The sequence below is a fragment of the Tuber melanosporum genome (genome assembly GCF_000151645.1).
Source record: "Tuber melanosporum whole genome shotgun sequence assembly, scaffold_148, strain Mel28".
NCBI classification, from domain to species: domain Eukaryota; kingdom Fungi; phylum Ascomycota; class Pezizomycetes; order Pezizales; family Tuberaceae; genus Tuber; species Tuber melanosporum.
In genome coordinates this window covers 110,794-134,263 of record NW_003298806.1, presented here as the reverse complement: position 1 = coordinate 134,263, position 23,470 = coordinate 110,794, and the positions used below count along the sequence as shown (strand labels likewise).

Genomic DNA, 23,470 nt, shown 5'->3' with positions numbered 1-23,470 from the left:
CACTGAATGATAGAGGCAAGTCTTTGGCTGTGGCCCTCATCACACCACGACGCGGTCTCCAAAACCGATCTTTCACCTATCATTATTACCATCCCTCCACCTACCAATTTACAGGTCCGCTGAGTGCTCTTTAGAATTCCGTATTCAACTACCGAGCTAATACATACTCCATACTTCAATTTATAACAAATGCGGAAATTTCAACAATAAGTAGCCCATCCTGTCTTATCCAACCCTAGCCCACCCATCTCATTCTCATTTACATGCCAAACCCCACCTCTGGTTCCCCGGCCCAACCTCTAGCAAACACTACTCACACAAGCTAATGTACTGTACGTTACATCCAATAGGTGAACCGCCACACATATCTTAACACCCACATACACACCCCTCCCATCCCATCGGAGCAACAAGCAAAGCAAAGCAATAAAAGACCAAAACACGCTATGCAACCGCCCGCCCGTCCGCAAAATCACCCCACGAGCGAACAAACGTATAAGTAAAAAAGCACAAATCCCACCGAAACAGTTAGTGTAAGCACACAGAGGTGCAATAAGAGAGCCAAAAAAAAAAAAAAAGGAGATGGGAAATAATGTTAGCAATAATGTAATCACAACAATCCTACGCCTAGGTTTAGCTAGCCATCAGCGAGCGAGCCAGCAGTGAAGCAATTAATGAATGAACAACTGAAGCAAGAATGAAGAAATCTATTACTCATGAACAGCGTGCACAGGGCACTCGCCGTTTCCTTTCTTGTCAAACCACATTCGAATGCATTTCTATTATCTCTAGTTAGTTTATTCAGGTAAAGAGAGCGGGAAGACGAAGTCACCTTGTGATACCGACACAAACACTCCAACCTGGCAATCATGTCACCAACTTCGAACTCTTCAAAGCAGATTACACATTCTGCCTTCTCCCGATCAGCATAACCTTCGCTTTCGCCTCTCTTCTCGTCAGCTCCCCCCCCAGATGCCCAGGTGTCCTTTTCACTGGCTTTCCACACAACCATGCGTCCACCTCCGGTATATCTTCGTGCGCGCACTGTTCCAGGGGGATTAGGGGTGCCGGCAGGGGTTCCAGCAGATGGAGTACCAGCGGGAGATGCCGAGGACTCGGCAGCACGAATGCAGGATTGGATGTGTCCCTCTCTTGCATCCTCGTTTCCGTTTGGGTCTACGGGAGGAAGTGGATGCGTGCAGATCGGACAATAGTCTGTTTCCTTAAGGTGTGGGCGAGGTGGCACATTTTGGCTACTACTTCGGGAGCGTTGTGAAGGGTGGTAGGGCGCAGGGGAGTAATATGGTTGCTGGCCACGACGGGGCGGGGGGGAATTGGAGGAGGATGCGGAAGAGTAGTAGTGATGTGCTTGGGGAGGAGCTTGGTAGTTCATGTACGCTGGTCGAGAGCCAGGGGACATGGCGGAGTGGTGTATGTGTGGAAGGGACCGCCCACCTTGGAACTGTGGAAATGTCAGCATAGTTCACTACAGTTCCAAAGGGTCTTTTACACTCTGCCTTCGCCGTCGATTTACATCTCTGCTACCCGGGGGTGGAGTCGGAACGCCCATCCCTCCGCTATCCCCACCAAGAAAACCGCTCACCCACCCACCTCCCCCATTGTTCCCGGAGTTCGGCCCGGAAGCGCCTCTCCCCGGACTGTGATGCGAGTCCGATGGCCTCCTGCCAAGACACTGCTCACAGATCCGCACTTGCATCCCTTCATCTTCATCCCCGGAGTTCGAATTCCAAATGAACGACTGAGACGCTGGCTCAGCTGTGATCCTCCCTTGTCTTACCTGGTTGTCCTCGTAATCGGCATCCCCGGGACTACCCGGCAAACGTGAGGGCGGAGGCTCGTAGCATGAAGTCTGTGCAGCCGGGCGGACAACGAAAGCTTTCGGGATGGTGATTCGGTGAGGTGAACAGGGATTACACACTACTCGTCCACATTTCCTAAACAACAGCTGAGCCGACAGAACAACTACACCAAGAAGAGTTACACGAACACCCATACCTGCAATGGTGTCTTCGGTTGAAGAATGTGAACCCATTATGACATATGGGGCACCGATTCACGCTTTCGTCCGGTTGCCATTGGGGAAGGATTAACTCGCTCGTTTGCCGTCTTGATGTTCTCCGATGAGGAGATGGGGATGAGGAGCTTTGCGAGGATGTTGAGCCGTGGTTACTATTCCGCCGTGAGAGGTGTGGAGGCGGGGGCTGAATTAGGTTATTACTTGGACGCCGTGGACGGTGTACTGGGGCTAGGGGAGGTAAGGGCGGTAGAGGCGGGAGTGGAGGTTGAGTTTGTGATTGTGTTTGTGATGATTCCATACTCGAAGCTAAGGACCTCACCGTGGAGGTGGGGATCAAGAGGTTGGTCGGCGGCTCCCAGTTTCGAAAGGTGTTGACGGTAAGTGTGCTGCTTGTTGGGGGGGCACTCGTGTAGCGCAGGGACGTTGCAGGCGATGAGGGGATGAGGTGGGGGACCCGCTACCAAGAGGGCAGGGGGGGGGTGTGACAGTTTGTTTTAACTTTTTATCCTTTTGCAATCTTGAGGGGGGATTAACACAGAACTTCTTTGTCCGAAACACCACTCACATTCAATGGGTGGTTTCCAGTAGCGAGAAAATAAGCGTAATAAGCGATGAGCTGTGAAGGTTTCGGAACTCGAAAGTCACTTCCTCTTGCGCTGTACGGGTACTATGGTGTGTCTGGTCACGAATCGAATTACGAGCTTGAGAAAATAATTCCCGCCCCGTGCCGATGCATCTGAGAGAGGGGAAGCTAATCCTGACGAGTCCGTAGCGGGCGGAGGGCTCGGGTTTAAGGAATATTCCAACCGACAGATCCAGAAGGAGAAAGATGTAAAGGAGTGAGTTATGATCAAAAGGACAAGGCAGAGTGCGTTTGTATCTTATACCTGAGGCAAGATCAACAAGAGGAGTTCAGGATTAGGGGGAGGGAAGAGGAGGAAGGTGAGAGTCAGGGGTCAAGACAAGGGGGCAGGGGGGGGATACAGTATTTTTTTTTGGGCGTAACTTACCGAATTACTTAAGACTATGGCCTCTGAGGGAGAGAGTCATTCTTGACATACCATCAGCGTGAAGCAACCTACAGGTACCGGTGTCGGTACGAGTACTGCAGGTCATGGCCGCCATCATCAGGCGGAGAGTTATCGAATTGCCACTCCACCGGTTTTGGGACGCGGCAAAGACAATCCCATTGTTAGCCTAGATCTCTAGAGCTTTGACGATGTGCACTAATAGGAATTCTCCCTCAACCTCTCAAGCGAGCTAAACTTGTAATGGCTTTCCTACTAAGGATCTACTCGAGTACAGTAAATTTAAACCTCCCTCTGCACATCACACTGCACAAAATTCGAGTACTGCACTTACTCTCTCAAATCAATATGATAACGTTACTTGCACTTCACCATCCGCAAAGCCACATGGCCGAGCTTTAACATCGAGACCCAATGTGCGACGATCACCCGTTTCACACCCCAGCAACATTCCCTCAGACAACCGCCACCTACTCCCCATCAATGCTCAACGAATCCGCCTCCCCGCCCTGTTAGACTCCACCCATGGATCTAGGAAACTGTGCAGTACTGGTACTCGAGTATCACCACTGATGAAAAGTACCAGAATAACGGTGCGGTACCATAGCCCTTTTGCAGTCTACACATCCCACCTCGGAATCCCATCTCAATGCAATCATAGTTCGTTCAGATATTATCCTGGAGCCAGATTCTCGGTACACCGAGAAATATAGAAATATAGACCTGATATCGGATTGCCTTGAGTTACCACTTCCATTGCACACTTCTAACACCAACTGACCCTGCTCACCAAGTATGAGATCTGCGGGGTTTCAAGTGGGATTGTAGGTGGCATTGGTGTCGCAGCCGCCACTCTGTAAGGTCCGCAACATAAGGAGGACTCCACCGCTATATTTGGTTAGTGAGATCTCTATCTTTCTCTTATTCCCTTCCCTTGTTCTTCTTTCTGTCCTTGGTTTCACCCTTCTCTTCCTCCCCACTTGTCCCTTACCATTCCATCTCTTCTCCTTAGGTTCGTGAGAGTCCCTTTTGCTGGTGTGACTTGAGTTCATGCGTTGACTCGGCTAGACTATTTATTTCATAGTGCTCTATTGCTCTTTTACTCCCCCTCTGTACGAGTACACCGCTCCATCCTTGCCTCTACCATTCCCAGCATTCATAACGCTGGCCGTTGCCGAACAAACACTTAGCGATGCACGCAATTTACCATCCGTCACGTCGAAAATGCACGATACTGTACCATCTACTTGCTATTGGGATTTTCCTCTTTCCTCAGGCGACATGCCAGTTCATGTTTCCGCCCCTGCCGGCTCCTGCCGACATCTTTACCACCCAAACTCGCTGCGGGGCGTTTTATAACGAATGTATGGAGACATTCAGGACCTGTATAAGGATTGCGGGCCCGAATGATAAGTCGACTTGCGAGGATTGGAGGAGTAGGGTTTGCGAGGATATGATCAGGATGGGATGCGATCGGTTACCAAACGAGAGGCAAACGGGTGATGGGGGAACTGTGGGTGGTGGGACTGTAGGAATGGGAGTGACAAGCTCTAATCGAACCTCCAGTGTGGTTTGTTTCCAAACGTGTTACCTTAGAGTGAGGGAGAGGCAGGTTGGCTGATGCTGGTATTATATGATAGCCCACGGGTTCGAATGCCCGCACACTCAAGCCGACGTCCATAGACTCACCACTTTCTACACAGCCAATCTCATCCCAACCCACGCAAGTAAACGATCCCTCGTCACCAACTCTGACCCTCCCAATGCCAACCCAAGTCTTCCCCTTGCCAACAACCCCACCAATCATCCCACCGACACCGTTTTCCTCTATTGCAACATTATTAATAACTTCAACCATAACGACCACCCAAACCTTCACGGCAGGAACCTCAACCTGGACCGCAACAATGACACGGACAATGACAACTACCGAGCGCCGCGGGCTCAACTTTACGGCGATATCAAATGACTCGGCGAGGCCATGGTGTCGGACGGGGGTAGACGTCGGTCTCTTGTTCTTCTGGAGCATTGTTGGGTGGACGGGCTGTTTGATTTAATATAATTCGATGATTACGCTCGCTCACTCGCTCGTGCTGGTAACAGTTGGTTGCATAATCGGCTCAAGAGCTGGAGACTCTTTTTGATTAATTCTATGTAGCATAGAAGGGGGGGGGGTTAGTATATAGTTCTAGTCATTAATATTGTTGCTATCTTTAGGGCTTGGTGTATATCTGAGTCTCAAATTGTAGCCAGAAGTCGCCTGTTAGTTTTTATATTCCGCTTGCTCTCTTTGCACTCTTTGCACTCACACAGCACAATTTCCTGAGTATATATACGAGTGATCTATTAAACCAATGCCAAGTTCGTTCAGTGTGGCGGGGCCTCATGAAGCTCCCCACATGATTCTACCCACTACTGTATCGTTACTGGAACCCTAGCTCTTTCCGTCCTTATCTGATCATCAGCACTGGGATTATCTACAATCGATGTGAACCGCCAACTAATATCATACTTCGCGTCTAGCCGTTAATTTATCCCGTGCTAAATAGCACCTTCCCCTCCTCTTCTACCATTCTCTGATTATAACCATCCATCTACTTTAATCAATTTTCTATCACTTTTATCGTGCGAATTGGCCCAAATGACTTTAATAACATATCTTGCCCACTGCCGCACTTGGTGAGAACAACTTGCCTTCATAATACCACCACCCCTTATGCTATACAACTCACTAACCTCGTTAACACTAAACGATAGTCAAAACAAGCAAACGGCGCGCGATGCCGCAATCGCAAACCTCCTACCGGTTTACCACTCCCCGCTCGAGCAGTACGACTGCGAAATACTCAACACACCGGTTGAAGATGCTGCGAGGTTCGTGCGCAAGGGGGAATGGAAACCGGTCGACATCCTCAGGGCCTACGGGAAGCAAGTTATAAAAGCCCACAAACAGACAAATTGCTTAACAGAGGTTATGATCTCGGACGTGGAGAAGTGGTTAGGACATCCCCCATCGAGCAGTAGTGATGTGGGTAGTGATGTGGGTGGCGGGGTAAATCTGAAAGGACCGCTGTCTGGGATTCCGGTTAGCTTGAAGGACACGGTGAATTTTAAGGGGTATGATTCGTGTATTGGGTATTCCAAACTCGCAAATAACCCAGCACAGTACGATGCGCCAATTGTTCAATTATTGAAAGATGCGGGGGCTATGCCATTCGTAAAGACCAATGTCCCGGTTACGTTGATGAGTTTTGAGAGCGCTAATGATGTGAGCACCTACCTTTTTTTTCTTCTTTTCTTTCTCACTGAAGTGGTGCGCGGAAACTGATTAAGCGTAGGTATGGGGAGCTACAGAAAACCCACATGTCAAAGGGTACTCGCCTGGCGGGTCCTCCGGCGGGGAGGCAGCACTGATAGCGTTAGGCGGCAGCAGAATCGGCGTGGGCACGGATGTCGCAGGAAGCGTACGGGTGCCCGCGCATTACTCCGGGATCTGCGCTATTCGTTGCTCTGTCGGAAGGTTCCCAAGGTCTGGGAATGCGACATCAATGGCTGGACAGGAGGGCGTTATGGCGGTCTACTCTCCCATGGCAAAGACAGTGGAGGACTTGGGCTTCTTTTTGAAGACGGTTATCGATATGAGGCCCTGGACCTATGACCATCACGTCATCCCCCTTCCATGGCGAGACGTGCGGGATGAGATGGAGAACAAGACCGTTCGCTGGGGAATACTCCGGGACGACGGGATTGTCACTCCAAGCCCTGCTTGTAATCGTGCATTGGACAACGTTATCATGGCACTAAAGTCTCAAGCACACGAAGTTGTTGAACTGTGTGTCCCTCTCTTCGCACGGTGTTTGCTCTTGTTAACAAGACCAGCAACAATAACCCCTCGGTCCTCGAATCCCTTTGCGCCGCCTCCCGCCTCCTAAACTCCGACGGCGGCGCCACCCTCTCCAGCCACTTTCAATCCTTCTTCGAATCCAACGATCCGGGAATGCGCCTGATGCTAAGATACTTTTCACTCCCCCGCTGGTTCAAGTTCCTGCACTGGGCATTTGTCAAGTACCTAAAGCGGGACCAGGTCTGGGCCGCTTTGATCAAAGATTGGAACCCAACCTCATCCGCAGATCAGTGGAAGCTTGTATCGAGGAGAGAGGATATACGTGCTGAATGGCATAAATTCTGGAACGAGAGTGAATTGGACTTTATCATTAGTGTACCGAATGCACTCCCGGCTGTACCGCACGGTGGTATGAAGAATGGATTTGTTAATTGTTCTTATACTTTAATTTGGAACTTGGTACGCCTTCCCCCACCCCTTCCTCCGCGCCAGCAGAACTAATAAGGTGGGTAGATGGACTACGCCGCGGGCGTCCTCCCAGTAACCAAAGTCGACAAAGAGAAAGATGCTCTAACACCCCAGTTTAGAATCAACAACAATGCCGTCGCGAGGAGCGCCTATAAAGACTATGACGCAAACAAAATGCACGGACTTCCTGTGGGGGTACAGATCGTGGCGCGCAGGTTCGAGGAGGAGAAGGTGATTTGGGGACTGGAGAAGGTGAAGAGTGTTCTGGAGGATGTTGGCGATTACTATGTTGTTGTTGAGTGCTAGAATGGTGTGTTATGAAGTCCGTGGAGTGGGTTATCGCGTGCATGCCAGCGAGTTTTTTTTTTTTAATTTTAGCGTAGGATGTGTGAATGGACGGGGAGGCGTGGGGGATAGGATTGTGATGTGAAATGCGGGTTCGGGGGCTGGGGGCACGGTTCTAGTACTATATGTTGCGGAGTGGGCGAATGTGTACTGTACCGGCTCCCGGCTCCCGGCTGGCCCGGAGACCACTGAAACACAAATGCATACTACTAGCACTGTAACCCCGATCTACCGCGACGACCACCTGCCGTTGTATGCTGTCGTGCATATGCCCAACTGCTGTAAACCCGGCAACCCCCTCCTTCAGGCATATATACCCCAACTATTAAAAACTGCTCTACAGCACAGAACACCTAAAAGCCACATTCCATCCCTACCGCTCCCATCCCCCTACTAACACAGAACATCAATGATATAAACCCTACCGATACCACTTCCCAACCCGAACCAGCAGTGCATCCTAACATACCTGGACTCTTTCTTGTTGAGTGGCATGGTGTATGGGAACGGCCTAAGCTGTTGAGGATGTGTTAACGGAATCCGAGGTATGGAAGTTCTCGTGATGAGGGTAAACTGGACCCCACACAACACCGATTGTTTGTACTTAGCTACTATAGCAGCCTCGCGCCAGATAATTGAACTAAGTTCCATCCTTCTCTCATCTGTCACCCAACGTTCCTCTGCACGCCCGCTCCCCTCTCTCGACCCACCGCAGAGGTGAATAAGAAAAAAGGAAGCTATTACGGTGCCTCTCGGGCGCGGAAAAATATATAGCTCGAATTAACATCTCGGCGGGGTTAATGCGGCTCATTTGGCGGCCAGATCAAGCCGCTCAGCTCTGCTTTCATGTTCAGCACTAGTAATCTATATGGGACCGCTCCGGTTTGGGTTTCCACTGTTGTTCTGTATATGATTACTCATATAATGCGAAGTTGTGTTCCTAATCTGTTCTGGATTTCTGAGGCAGAGTGCGCTGCAAGGGCTTTGTATGCGTCGTGGCAATAATTTGGTTTGCATATTTCCCCACTACAGCGGGGGGGGGGGGCAAAAATACGTTCACATTTTTTAGGTGTTTGGGCTTACTAGAAATGTGAACGTATTTTTGTCTCCCGCTGGTACGAAAAAAAGTAAATACCGCACTTGGCTACTTCCCCCCCTCCCCTAGCCATGAGGTATGAAGGCTTCTCAAGTAGCAGGTCCCCGGCTCTGGTAGGGTTAGCCTGATTGTGATGCTGATGGGAGAAAAACCTCTTGGGATATGATTAATTGGTTTGTGGGGTTCTAGTATTGATGACATGGAATATATGTTTCTGGGATTTGGGGGGGTGTCCTGGACCGCACAACTAGATATCGGTTATTGTCCAGATATTGGTTATTGTTCACGCGGGGGCATCTGCGGTAGTAAACAGGTACGTGGGTAAGCTGGGTCCTTCCAGCTACACACCGGCGGAGTACTGTACTGAGCGTAGTAAAATGAAAGTTTGTATCAATACGAATCCGCCATTACGCCCAGGAACTCATTCGCTGTCTATCTCTCCACCATCAAGCCTTACAAATATCTACCAAAAGATCCATTCAAGTCCCAAGCTTGTAACCCTAATGCCTCACATCGCGGAATTCCTATTATGAACTTGCCATGTTGCCAAATACTCTTCCAGAAGAATCAAAAGCACTTGAGTCATCCTATATTGTTAAGTTGACTTAGCCAAAGAGGTAGCGGCCGATCATCTACCAGCAATTCTTGTTATCCATTTGTTGTCCAAAGGGTTGGGTTGGGGATGCTTCGCGAGCGATGCAGATTCAAGTGCTATCAAGTGTCCCGGTGGACCCGTGGTCTGCCCATTCCAGCACATTCCTGCATCCATCTGGTGTCCCTAAGCGGCTCGCCAGTTCCCCCAGCACTGCATGCGCCCGGCCAGATGACCCAAGCTTCACCAGGGGCCGCTCAACTGAACCGTGAGAAGGGCCGGCCTCCCTAGCCTCGGTGTTCGATAGGATTTTGGATACCATGTGGGCCACATCTTGTGGTTCTAGGCGAGGCGAACTTTTCTTCATGATGGTATCAGTAACTCAGGGTGAATGATTTTCGGTGATGTGTGGTTGACATGCTTCATACGCTAATATGGAAATCACTAATGACTGTGGGTCCATTTAGTTGTGCTGATCTTGCGGACTTCACTTCCTGCTCATGGGAGAGGAGAAAACTAAGAAATCTATATAAAAGGTCGAACCATGATGGACACATTCCGGTCCCTTGTTCAATTACTCTCGTGAAAAGAAAAGGGAAGAGTTCCCCTCCAAACACAGTCTTCAATATAGTTTATTATCTCGGTCGAGGGGGAAAGGATTCTTAGGAAACCATGGGCAGCGGTGGCTGCTCGAGGTCACATCATGTGGCTAAGTTGACTTCCAAAGGCAAAATAGAGGAAAATATCATGACCCCCGCAATACCCGTCCTTCCCCAGCCCCATCACCACAGCGCCACAAGCACCCCCCCCGGGGCGACCGAACCAGCGTAGTCTCCTATGTTTGTCAGTTCGCTTACAAGCCCACAGAAGCGCAGCTATTTGCCGGCTCATGCTATCGGGTCATCATGGGAAACTAGAGCACAGCTAGGTTACAACCGAATATATTCATACGAGATCACTCGTAGATTAAACCAAATATGATCCTACGTTTGTGAGCAATCACTAGTAGCGGATAGCGGGTGATAAGAATGGAAGGATAAACTGGGTATTTGTGAACATGATTGAATAGGCTCGCTTAGGGTTAGTATCCACCCGGATATTCTCTGCCCGAGCGCTCAGGGTCACGAAATTCCGACTCGGAATACAGATTGCATTGAACGAGAGTCAGGAGACCTACGAGAACCTTGGTGGGAAGCGAGCAAAGACACGAACATGTTGGAGGGTAACTAATAAATGGCAGAGTGAGTGGAGTATAATGGGACTTGGCCATCATGGAGACACTATAGGAAAGATAGGAAAGATATGGTCGTACTCTTTATTCTTGTCTTGTGCTTGTCATCCCAAACTAAACTAATGGTAAAGACAGCAGTGTGTATGATATAAAACATAATTCAATCATTTCGCTCCTTCCGTGCATCATCCACCACACATACCTGTTTCCGCCCATGCGTATCCCACTTCCCTCGTGTACCCCGATATTAACAAAAAGAAGGACTCCAATGGAGAACCTTCTGCGTAGATCACTATAACTCCGGAGGGAAAGATACCTTCCACAACACTCTTGTAACTTCTGCGAATGACCACAGCTCATTATATTCCTCTGTAAATTCCAAAGCAAAGAAGAGCTTCGGAGGACAAAAGTACCCTCATCTCAACGTTCCCTACTGAACCCTGTATTCGTGGAGTGAGAGCATCGTTCGTATCGAAGTTATTGGCCGGTGTGCTCCCAAAAAGATTCCTAATCTAAAAGCCCACTCCGGCAATTCTCCGGTGCTTTAATTTTTAAAGGTCTTCACTCGGGGTTTCGGTATTCGCTATTTCATCTGTTGCCGATTTGGGTTGGCTGCTGCATTATTTTCCTTCGTGGGCATACAATGTTGCTGTGCTGATGGAAGTATTGCCTTCTGGTTGAATCTCGTACGGATATAGTAGGCGGAGGGACTATGGAGGAGAAAGAATAACCATGAGCCCGTCAGAGAATCACTTGTTGTTGAATCGTAGGAGGGGAACGCTCCGAAAAACTACCGTAGTTTACAACTTTTACCCCACCACCGGGCTTGGAACGTGCCTGGAACCATACCATTTGTGCAAGGTTCAGTGAGTAGTGGCCATTGCTCTGTGTGAGGCCAGGGTGTCGAATTCCAATCGGGGAAACATCTCGCGCGAGGATCAACAATAGGCCAACCCCGCCTCTTCATTATGGTACAGGTATCAGCACAATCGCTACCTCATTTAGGTACCGTATTGTACGAGTGGAAAAATATCAATAAGCTCCCATCGGGAGAGTAAGAAAATAAAGTGTCACTAAAGACTACACTGGGGGGGAAAGAAAGCGGGGCATGGTGTGCATGAAAATGAATGTCTTTAGGAAGTAGGAGTCGGGTTGAATACACAGCTAAGGTGTTCGCTAGGATCTGATAAAGTTTAGATGGGCCTACCTCTGCACTTTCCGCGTTGTCCAAGAGGACTTAACATGACCAGAGTTTGTTGAGAGAAGCCTCCAAAGCCATGGTATTTCAATTTTTCAAGGGGAGTTGGGAAATAACAATCTGACTACGGTACCACTGAGACAGAGATATGTCGATACCTTCCTAAGATGAGGCACGGAAATGGCAAAAGAGGATTAGGTTTTGCAGATCACAGGATAACTTAACGGCTAAGCTACTTCTAACCCCAAATCTCACCCACTCCATGAATCCAAACCAAACCAATTATCCAACGGGCATCGAAACTGATTTCATTGATCGGGAAAAATTAAGAGAGATCCCGCGATAATCTAACGCCCGCACGAAAAAAAAAAAAAGAACAAGAAAGAGAGAATCCCCCAGTATACAATCGCGCCTCCAGCCTATTGAACCCGATCACCCACATACAACTCCCTAGGCCTCCCGCCCGTTGAGCACGGCGCAAATTTCCAAAACGCCCTACACGGAAGCGTGCAAACATTCCTCAGGAACCACAACACTGGGGCTGGCGCAGGCGGAAAGTTTTTGTGTATCCCCCCTTCATAGGTGACGTCCAGGGCAGTCATCATAAAGGCAAGCGCGGTGGTCTTGTTGATGGTTCCAAACTCATGCTTAGCCTCAAGCTCGGCGATCTCTATGATAGGAACCTTCTCAATGCCGTACGTGCGCAGCGCCGTTAACGTCGGGATCTCGTCCGCTAGATGCTGCGCGAGAAGGCGAGCAAAGGTGTCGAGTATCTCGATGAGCTTTTGCCCCGCGAAGGTCTCCGGCAGGGCGGCGTGGATGTACTCGTCGAATTTGGCGAGGCCGTCGTGGAACTGCTGGTGCTGTGATACATTTGGCTGCATTAGACCGGGCACGCCTGCGGCTTTCTCGATTGTGGGAAAGAGGATGGTTTCTTCGTTCTTGTGGTGCGAGTGCAGGAATTCGGACCAGGCTTTGCAGTATCCGATGAACGGTTGAACATCATCGACCGGGACGTGTGGCGCTTGGAGGTAGATCGAGTTCATGCCGCGGATGATAATGTTGTGGATGAGGGCCATTTCGGTGGCGGCTTGGGTGAAGGGGTCCTTCATCTGGGGGGTTTTGTTAGTCCTGGTGGCTGCCAGGAAGATATGCAATGGGAAGAAGTGAGGCGTAGTGGAGGGTGGTATAGTACTTACGTCTCCGTCGAGTGCTGGCGTTGATATGAGCGGGAATGGTCCATCCGCCCACTGCCTAGCTCCGATGATGGTCATATTGTTTGCTGGTATAAATTCCGTCAAATTTGAGAGAGTAGTAGTAATAGATACGATGTCCTTCTCCTTTTCCTCAGCTCCCTCTAGAGGCACTTTTGGGTGGATTTCGGACGTCCGAGGAATCCCACCCCCCTTATATAAAAAGCCCACCTGTAAAAAAAAAAACAGGGTCGGTCCGAGTCCCCTGCATGCATAAGACAAGCCTTGCAGCAAATTCTGTGCTCGTATCTGAACTGCACTCGTGGTAGACACGACCACTATTGCATGACAATTTATGATATTACCATGACACCGAGATCTGAACAACAAAGCTGGATTTTGGCAGTAAGCAATAGCAGTTGTGTTCACAAACGTTATTCAATCGCAAGCAGTGTCCAATAAACAAAGCATTTTTGACCCGGTCCCAACTTGTAAATCACGTCTTTCGTTGGAGATTTTTGATTTACTAAAGTGGGTTTGCTCAAGACTTATGGCTGGCAAAACGATACGGGTCTGCCCAGCGGCTAATCAAAGCTAAGGCAAGTGGAGTTAATAATTGCTATTACCTATCCAAGTATCTTCTTTTGGGTGCAAGCGCAGCTATTCGTTTACCAAAACAGAAAGAACGTACAAGTAATACCGGTATTTGGCTGCCTAATCTCAAATACCGTAGCTGTTCCAGAACTTTCTTGCGTGACCTCCTAATGAGCTCTGAGGCTTCTGAATCTTGTCTTAGAGGAGTTCGAAAGAAAAAAAATGGATTAAACCGCACGGGCCAAACTCCCTGACCAACTTTTGTTTGTCTGCTCTGAGTGTGACATCCTGGTTTGAGCCAGGACTACGAGTAATCGCTGTCTGGTTGGGTCCCTCCAAATATCTAAACCTAAGACATGAGGCGTGAATTCCCCCACACTGTCAACAATTTTCCAAGAACGCTTATGCGCAACCGGCAATCACCGGGACATTGCCAATCAATTGACCGGAGCGCAAAAACTTAAACTAAGATTTTGGGAGCTTTGTGCCCGGCGATTCGCACATTCCCAAGTCACTCGGAGAACCCCACGTCTGTGATGGCGCTTTTTAATCCGTATTAGCAACGTGGCAGTGGCAGCCATATGATAGTTCTTGTGGCTCCTCCCAGGGTACAGTACGGTACTGTACACCACTGTAACCATTACCCTGTATCGTTGATCGGATCCAGGATGGCCCCCGATTTCAACCTCTAGAAATGCTCGGATTGCCGGGACAGCCACATTCGCAGGAGTTGGGAGGGGACTTGTGAATGCCAAGGGAATATCCAGAAGAACCGATGTTGTGTTGAAAGGATTACCACTTCTCCCTCTCCGACCGGCATGAGCATTTTACTCAACCAGTCAGATAGGAAAGCACAATTGCTTTTCGCAATGATACAAGTACGAGTATGATTTACCGTCTCATTCTTCGGTAGTTAGGTTGTTCCCATGCTATTGGTAAGGTTTTCCTTTTCCCTGCCGTTTGTGCCGGTTCTTTCGTTTGAGGCGGTTCCCAGGACAAGGTTAAGGTTCTGGAAGCGAGGATCATAGGACAAGAACACTCCTGTCACCGGGATGGTGGTGGGTGGATTAGGCGGGGCATGTCGGATACTACCTCTTGCCTGTGCAGCACCATACGGTATTGCCCCTGAGAGTAGTAGGGCGCAATGTCTCCATCTGTGTCTGTAGTGCGCGCGATGTCCGGTGCGGGCGGGATATCTCTGCGATATGACCCTCTGAATGGAACCAGAATGGGCAGAAGAGTTCCCGAAAATTAAATTACAGAGAAACCTTGGCGTTGTTGTCGATTAAGTGAAGGTTCTCTCGATAGACCTCATGCTGGGGGAGCATTACTCGAGTAGAGTCAAAAGGCGAAGAAATGCAGTCTTGTTTCTTTTAGGCGTGAGAACTTGAGCCTAAAGTTTTCGATACCATAGAACTTTACTGATAACGCACACTAATGCAGCGTTGGACTGGGGTATCCCCGCACGATAAATTTGGGATGGGTGTCATCCTCCCTGTTCTCAATGCTACTTTCTTTAACGAGTATTGGATAGAATCCTTGACATCCAGACGAAGGTTCACCTGGTACAGGACTAGTACGAGTACTTGTACTCGTCCATACAATACCGACCAGGTTCTCCATATCTTACGGGAGCTGCCTAAATCCTACCTAGGGAAACCTGGGCATCGCTCACTGGGGAAATCTAAGGCGAGCCGGCGTCGCCTCAAGAAATCCGATTCAGAACCTCGGACCGAAAAAGCAACCGTGCGTCTTCTCCAGTGGATAAATATTTGAGTATCATATCCGTTCGCGATCTCGGAGCAATTCCCCCGCCCGGAGGTTAATATCAGAGGCCGTATCTGAAAGCCCTAGATACCGTTGTCCCCAATTGCGAATGTCGTTCTGCTCGTGATCCCTCGATTGCATCCCGTACTTGTAATCGTGGGTGCAATATTTTTGCGCCTAAATTCCGTTTATCTCACTTCATATCACAATACCTATCCGCCTCCCGCACCTGCTTATAGCGCACTGGCGTGGTTTAAGCCATTCGGACACGGGTCGCAGTGAGATTTAGGTTTCTCCCGATATATTGCTTTTCTCTCGCTGTCGATACCTAGCGCACCAAAATATTGTCGTCCAGTAATCGGCCTGTATCAAGCACTTCCAGTATCACTCTTTATCTACTAGTACCGTACCGGTATTGATAGCAGATGCAACGTCGCCTAGTCCGGCTTGGAATAACCCTCAAATGCGACCTCTGTACGAGTAATGCATATCATGTGTACTGTACAGTACCACACATATGACAAGACAAGGTAGAAGCAGCGGACGGTTCCAGGTTTTCTTTTGATCTGGCCTCCGACTGGGAATGTTATACTCGATCGTGATAGATAGTAGATGGTTGGGGCACTGTGTAATATTATACTCCAGAACTACCGATAGGACCCTCGGTAAGTTGAACCGGCTCAATCCTCGTGGGAAATTTCCAAAAGGTTGCGAAGGGGAGCCCAAGGCTCCTCCCGTGGGGGGTTTTTTTTTGGAGCGTACGGTATTTGGGTAATAGCGTTCACCGGGGGCCCTGAGTGTTTCACTCTGAAGAATCAGATATTCTCGATAACCGTGGATCCCCGAGTTCTGTGGCTTGCCAAGGACTACCGTAATTAAAACAAAGTTTTGGAAAGGGAAAAAACAAAGGCGATTCACAACCTTTTTTCTAGTAACCTATGGGGAGTCCGTACTCGAGTACAAGTAGTATGTTTGGGGCCGCCGGTCTAGTACCGTATGCAGAGTGGGCTGTGATGTGTTTATTCCTAAATTAGAGAGCAGAAAAATGAGGGATGGAATGGGCCTTGATTGCTTGGAAGGTTCCGGTAGGGGAAAAAAAGAGAGGAGGAAAAAGAAAGCATGAGTAAAGTTAAACGTGGGATACCGGCACTATCTGCGCCATGAAGGCGGGATGGTTTCCGCGCGTGGCAGCTACAGTTCGAGGTAACGCCCTAACGTATTTCGATTGGTATACATTGCGGGGCAGAGGGTTATCGTATTAGTGGACTGGTCGAGAATTTGCAAGGAAATGCGTGCTCAGACCCAGACCGGTAGACTGTGCAGTACCCCTCCTTTTTATTCCGTGTTGACAAAGGGCGAATGGCGTCCTGTGTTACCTGGATAGAGCAGGACACATTCAACAACTTGCAGTTCATGAGATGTCGAATCACCCCTGCAATTTCAAGATGGACTACACACCATCGAGCCCCGTGGAAAAAACAGGGCAGAGGGTAGCCTGAGGGTAGGCCCGCTGAATACATCCTTGAAAAAATAGATGGTATAGACCGGCAAGCTATCATGTCATTAACAGAGTCTTAAGCGTAGCAAATATTTGAATGAGACAGTCTCATTGGGTGGGAGGCATTTTGATTGTGCCTTTGAGGGGCAATGCGGTAGACTTGCCCTCGATTCCCAAGTACAGAACGAAGGGGCTTGTGAAAAAGGAGGTACAGAGCAGTATGACGCCTCCTGCTGATCATGACTTGCGATGCGATACAGTAGAAACTCAGATTAGTTGCCGGTGAAGGAAAAATGTGCAAGGACATTGCAGTTTCCTCTCCCATTGTGGTGCGGTGCATGTCCTTTCTGTGTAGGCTCAACTGGCGGTCGAGTTTGCGGTGTTTTCCTCTTGTGTAGCCGGGAAGGAGAATTCCAACGCCATGGCGCATTTTTCTCTTCTACTCGAGTATTAGAGTTCCAATCGTGCCCAGGGATGGAGATCCGCCAAACCTGGCACTTGCAGCGACAAGCACTTCACACCTCTCAATGGAAGCACGAATGAACCCAAGATTTTACCAAGTACTGTACTGTACCTAGCACACGTCAGGAGAAACACCAAATCTAATCCCTCGGAGACGCTCTTGCGATGTTCCAAAGGGCACAATATGCCTTTTTCCCTCCCATTTCTATCCCGCAAGTTGTCGAGACATTCCGGTCAATTTTAATACTGTATCTGGAATACTAGCCTATTTCGGTCGTTATGATAGGAAAAACCTTGCTGTTCGCAAGGGGTGATGTGCCCGGGATACTGGAGAATCTATCTTCGGGGACGCAAGGTTTAGAGCTCTAAATTATCCCATAAGCTGTTGGTCGGTTTTAAAATCTCAAACACTAACCTATTTGAGTAATCGGGAGTAAATCTACGCCTAATTTTTAGTCTGCATCACGGCCATGCTGAGCAATAGTTCTACTCATATGATACTTCATTCCGCGCATTTTGTGATCACTCCCGGGGCGAAGAGGGGATTATGTGTGAGAGTAGGCAACGTATTAGGATGGAGAAATTAGATTGAATATCCCAGAAGTTTTTAACGACAAAACTATCATTGCGGTGCTCGCGAGCGAGAAAGGGAGATTAAATACAGGCTGGGTGGTGTAGATCTCGGTTACCTCGTATTAGAGTAATCTATTTTAAGTAGTCCAAAACCCGAATCAGAGTCCAACTTTTCAAAGTCTATAGCCTCTACCGCCACAAGAGTAATTCCAAACACATAAAAAACCCAGACACTATTCACCCCTTTCTTGTCTCTATTGCGTTGGGTTTATTTGTTTTTTAGAATTAGTTACGTAGTCGTAGAAGTTATAGAATTTAAAAAGTTGGACGTTGATGCAGGTTCTAGACTGCTTGAACGACGTTGATAGACCAAACCGAAAGGAAGTATAGGACCGGGTTCCATGGCGGTTCTAGAGCTAATGAGATGTGCATAAATAAAATCGAGTTCTGCCTGACTTGCCACGCATTGGTGAATTCTGAGTATCGTGGTCATGAAGCAAATCCTTATTGCAGAGGTTGAACGATGGGGGTGTCTGTTTGGCTTCTCTTGGGTTCTCTTATACGGCGAACATTGTCCCGCCGTCCATCTGGTAATAACTACTTTGAAATACGAATGTATTTGAGACGGCTGGATTCGTCTCACCCCCCACCCGAAATTCCAAAACCTCGGTACCGCCCCTCCACCCGGCATCCCCACCACAAAGCCCGTTGTGCCGCCCGGTCTCCCCCGTTGCTAACCTAAACTTGCTAAATCGCTACCTCAGTCCGACACGTGCTTGCTCGTAAACACGGCCCAATCGAAAGGCTTGTTCCTAATCGAGATTTAGGGGGTTGTTCCCATACCACCCATAGAACATACACCACCCGTCTCCACTATCGTCATAGATTCTCACTCGAATTTAATTGTCGCAAGGTTTTGGAATCCATGAAGAGATATCGACAGGCAAGAGACGAGTTGGTATCGCTACATTGGCTATAGCGCTCTGAGTGCGTTGTTATATGCCCAAGTGGCCCCTATATAGGTTGTCCATATTCGGACCCTCGCAGACCTCTCTCCACTAGTCCGCTAGCTCCTAAGCCATATTCCGAAATCTCTGATACTAGCCCGATCATAGTATCATATCCCCATATTACAACACAAGAAACTTTCATCCTCTTCAACTTACCACAATGGATTATTCTTAGTTTAAAGCCCCAGCACCACGTCAAGGTGATAATCCCAGCTGGGGTACCTAGAAACACCATATCAAATTAGCAACCAAGGGGCCGGCAACCCATTCATAGTGGGTTACCGGCAATCATAAAAAAAAATGGAGAGGGGAGGGGGTAAACATAGATAAACAAAGCGGGGTAAAATAAAGCAAAATAGAGCAAAATAAAGCAAAATAAAACAAAATAAAGCAAAACAGAACAGAACAGAACAGAACAATTACTTTTCAATTCCAGGAAGACAACATATCCTGATCTTGCGGCCAGGAAGAGGCACAGATCGGAAAACAACAGGGGGAAGCGTATAAGGAGGGGAGAGTGGGAATGAACCGGGGTACCAAGCCGGGAGAATATCCACAGCTTTTGGCTTGACAGGAGGAGGGGGGGTGGCAGGGCGAGACAGATTCGCAATAACAACGGAAAGTGGGATAGTGTGCAATTGGGCAGGGGGAGGGATGGGGATTGGGGGAGGTGCAGGGGTAATAGGTCTATCTTCATACGCTGCGACGAGGTCTCCAAGAAGATAATCGAACACAGCGTCGAGAAGTACAGGAAGAGATCTCTCAGCGAGTCCGTCAGGGAGGAAAGTACAGGCTATTAACAAGGGGAAGGAAGTGAGGCAGAGAAGGGCAAGAGGGAAGGTATTTGCGTTTGAAAAAAAGAACTCACGAAGGGAATGGTACATGAAAGAAAAAACAAAGGCCTTGAAGGCAGAAGTGAAAGAGGAAGAAGGAGACATTGAAGAGTGATAATGGATATGTAGAAATATGAGTAAGGGGAACAGAAATTTATGTGTGCAAATGAGAACAGAAATTTCTGTAGGAGGAGGAAGGGAGAGGGGGAGAGCGGAGGCTATTATACAGCCATCTTCCTCTTGATGCCAAGATTCCCGCTTAGTTGCTGCAGAAAGGAAAGGTTTTAGGTTTTAAGTTGGTAATATTTGGTGCTTTGGATTTTTCTGTATTGTGAAGACCTAAGGTCTTTTACTCTAGTCATAATATAGATGCAAACTTGTTCAAATACTATACCCATATTATCAGATATTTATGACGTTATATAAAGAATTTCCAACGTCCTTAAGCTATTTGGAATACTATAATCACTAAATACTGATGCAGTATATAATAGAAGAATTTTATTGTAGTAGTATTTGTAGGTATTGGCATCACAAATTTAAATAAACTGTATGAATCTACAGTGAGGCAGCAACTTAGTAAGGCATGTCAAATCTTAGCATACTTGGTATCAATGAAAATCCATAGTATTTTATAGTGCATGCAGACTTAAAACATGCACCAAGTTAAGAAGAAAAAGGTATTATGTCACTGCGCAGGATTATTTCTTTTTTAAAAAATTTCTCAGCTGGTGCTAAGTCTTGCTATAATGGAAGAGCTTTATATTATGTAGTCTGTAAAAAGAACTTCACAATATCAAATCACTTTAACAATACTATACAGTGGATTAATCATCAATAAGATCAGTATTTATTTTAAACACAATAATATTATAATAAAACTATTAAAAGTTTATAGACATATTTCTGATTCTTGATTCCTTGAGCAAGTCACATACCAGTGACTCTTATACTTATACTGTACTGTATATGAATATTTTAAAGAATTCTACTGAATATACCTCTGATAAGTATCTAAAATCCTATCAGTTTTTGGTGAAAACTTCTAAATCAGTAGACTATAAACTGATTCAAGTGGTTTAGAAATAAGGTGTCTAAATACTGTAATACTATATCTACGATAGTTACATGTATATCTCTTTATATTGCTTGAGACATATTGAATAAAATTGTTTAATAATAGAACTTAGGATAAACTACTATTAAATAATTTATCCTCTCTATTTCTTCCTTATGTGTGTACTTTTGAGCACAAAAGTGTGGCTTTGAAGAAATGATAGCTTACATATAGTGGGTTCTACTATATTGGTTGTACTTTAGTAGCTTATTACTACCAGACTTTTAACATTAATATTGTAGTAATTTTCTCTACTAGTATAGTCCTTATTCTTCTAGTATTGTCATAACCCTTTGGTAATAATATATTTATCATCTATTTTTCTATCTCTTACCTGTAGAAGATTAGATTATATAATATAATTATTCTGTGTACTTCTAGACCTTAAAGTTATATGATTTGTTCACAATGCTTTTAAGGTAAAAGTAAAATGACTGATAGTATTATTGAAGAAAAACAGTCCTTGGCATCCTGGGAAAGTAAATTCAAAAATTAGAATTACAAGTTCTTATATTTACATAACAGCATTATCTCAAGTCTATTAGTTAATGTTTCTATTTTTAATACATATTATTACTATATTACATTATAGTATAAATTCTCTTCTGGTATTATTCAATTGTTTAGTATAAAAGATTCAAAAAGCTAATCTAGTACCTGTAGTCAGCCTCCAGAAGTAGCAAAGTCTGAAATTATTATATCGTTACTATGTGACTTTTTATATAGTAATAGCTCTTCTGCTTTTATCAAGAATACTGTTAACCTGTAGTGAAATTAAAAGTAGATTTATTAAGGGTTATAAGTACTATAGGCATTTGTCTAGAAGAAAGATACTATGGAATAATCATTACTAGCTGCTTATTATTATTAATTCTTGTTTGATAGTAAATAATTGGAGCTTTTCTAGTATTGAAATAAAAACCTATCAGCAATACATAATAATATCTTCTCTTACATGTTTATTCTTACATATATATTTTTTTAATTTCCTCATATTGATAACCAAGTTTTCTTAACTATTCAGTTACTGTTCTACTCTTATGCAATTTGTATACAGAATTAACGAATTTAATAACAGGCAATACAAGAATTTCCTGACACTTTTATATACTTAGAGATTCTAATATTAGAGAAATGCTAGATATAATTGATTGAAAATTGGATATGCATTTGATATTCCCAAGTACTTTGTTATTACAGTTTCAAGACTATGTGATGAAACTGTATCTTCAGTAATTGTAATGAATTTAAGAATAATAAGCTAAGTACTTTACTCATATAAGGGAAAAGGTCTGCTGACTTTATAGTACTGCTTTTAGCAACTAATTTGTCTTGAATAAATCTAGGAATATTTATTCTGAAAAATTTATCAAGTAACTTGTTATCTGTTCTTAGTGCCTGCTACAACTATGGAGGCTGAATATGTATTATAATATTATAGTTTGTTCTAAGTTGTATTTATTTATGCAAATCTTAAGAAGTGTAGAAATTGTAGTACTGTGTCACGAATGTAGCTTGGCGTGGAAAAGGTTTTCACGTGATACATGATTATGAGTCACAGGTATGTTATTGTTTTACACATATGACTCATTCAAGTGATATAATTTGTTATATGTGGGATTTGTGATGCTTTCGCACATGGCTCAAATATGAGTCATGAGACGTACGCCTGATGAGTATGCCTTGTGAGTGTGCCTTGAAGGTATGCCTTGCGCATATGATTTATGTTTCACACATGACCCTGTTATGAGGTCATGGGTTTCACGCATATGACTCAGTCGAGTCATATGACTTGTGTATTGTATTATGATTGGTTTATGGGTTTTGGCACATGACTTCGCTATGAGGTCATGGGTGTTGAGCATGTGACGACTTTGGTCACATGACTAGTTTGTTATGATTTGGTTTTGTACATGTGACCACTTTGGGTCACATGACTACGGGCAGGAAGAATACTATATAAGGAGGTCGATACGGCTGAGGAGGATAGGTTCTTCACGCTTTGTTCTAAGTACTTTTCCTACTTCTTGTACTCTATGTCGGAAGTGAGCATAACCAATACCCTACCTTATTTCGCTCACGATAAATACTTTATCTACTGTTACTTGTTCGTGTCTTTTGCTTAGGGCGGTCAGTTAGAAGTAGTTGTTCTTGCTTAGAAGATACTTCAGTGTAAGACATCTGTGGCCTGGTCCTGGTAATCACAGAGTATAGATTGGGCCAGGATGGCGTCTTCGACAGCCTCCTCTTCCACGGATTCTCCCCCCCCTTTGAGGATGTCGTCCCCTGTTCAGTTCGACTCCAACTCCTCCTCCTAGCTTGAGACAACCCGTGCGGCTTTGTCTCTTGCACCTGCTACTGAGGCTGATCGTGGCCTCCTCTCCACACTACACGGTCATATGTTGCACCAAAGGGAAACTTTAATTTCCTGCAGTTTCACCACTGTCACCGGTGTCAGAATGTGGTAAACCTGAAGTTTGATAATTTGGTTCAGAAAATGGTGGCTGACGCAACTGTTGCCACGATGAAAGAAGTGGAGGTTTTGGCGAGAGGTTTCCTAATAGGGAAAGGCTGTCCAACCAT

General features: G+C 46.3%; 3 protein-coding genes; 1 reads left to right on the top strand and 2 right to left on the bottom strand.

Moving 5' to 3' along the window:
• Window positions 1–156: 156 nt before the first annotated feature.
• Window positions 157–3,093, bottom strand: GSTUM_00002841001 (uncharacterized protein). XM_002836463.2 has 5 exons: window positions 3,049–3,093; window positions 2,017–2,925; window positions 1,511–1,955; window positions 833–1,462; window positions 157–779 (listed from the first exon to the last, which is right to left on the bottom strand). The coding sequence occupies exons 2-5, from the start codon at window positions 2,334–2,336 to the stop codon at window positions 711–713; spliced, it is 1,464 nt and encodes a 487-aa protein (XP_002836509.1). The 5' UTR covers window positions 2,337–2,925; window positions 3,049–3,093; the 3' UTR covers window positions 157–710.
• Window positions 3,094–3,362: 269 nt separating this feature from the next.
• Window positions 3,363–7,948, top strand: GSTUM_00002840001 (uncharacterized protein). XM_002836462.2 has 9 exons: window positions 3,363–3,963; window positions 4,135–4,636; window positions 4,707–5,745; window positions 5,824–6,063; window positions 6,132–6,151; window positions 6,228–6,334; window positions 6,405–6,902; window positions 6,941–7,369; window positions 7,424–7,948. The coding sequence occupies exons 3-9, from the start codon at window positions 5,708–5,710 to the stop codon at window positions 7,682–7,684; spliced, it is 1,593 nt and encodes a 530-aa protein (XP_002836508.1). The 5' UTR covers window positions 3,363–3,963; window positions 4,135–4,636; window positions 4,707–5,707; the 3' UTR covers window positions 7,685–7,948.
• A 4,134-nt stretch (window positions 7,949–12,082) lies between these two features.
• GSTUM_00002838001 (uncharacterized protein) lies at window positions 12,083–13,201 on the bottom strand. XM_002836461.2 has 2 exons: window positions 13,040–13,201; window positions 12,083–12,952 (listed from the first exon to the last, which is right to left on the bottom strand). The coding sequence occupies exons 1-2, from the start codon at window positions 13,112–13,114 to the stop codon at window positions 12,260–12,262; spliced, it is 768 nt and encodes a 255-aa protein (XP_002836507.1). The 5' UTR covers window positions 13,115–13,201; the 3' UTR covers window positions 12,083–12,259.
• Between the last annotated feature and the right edge of the window lie 10,269 nt (window positions 13,202–23,470).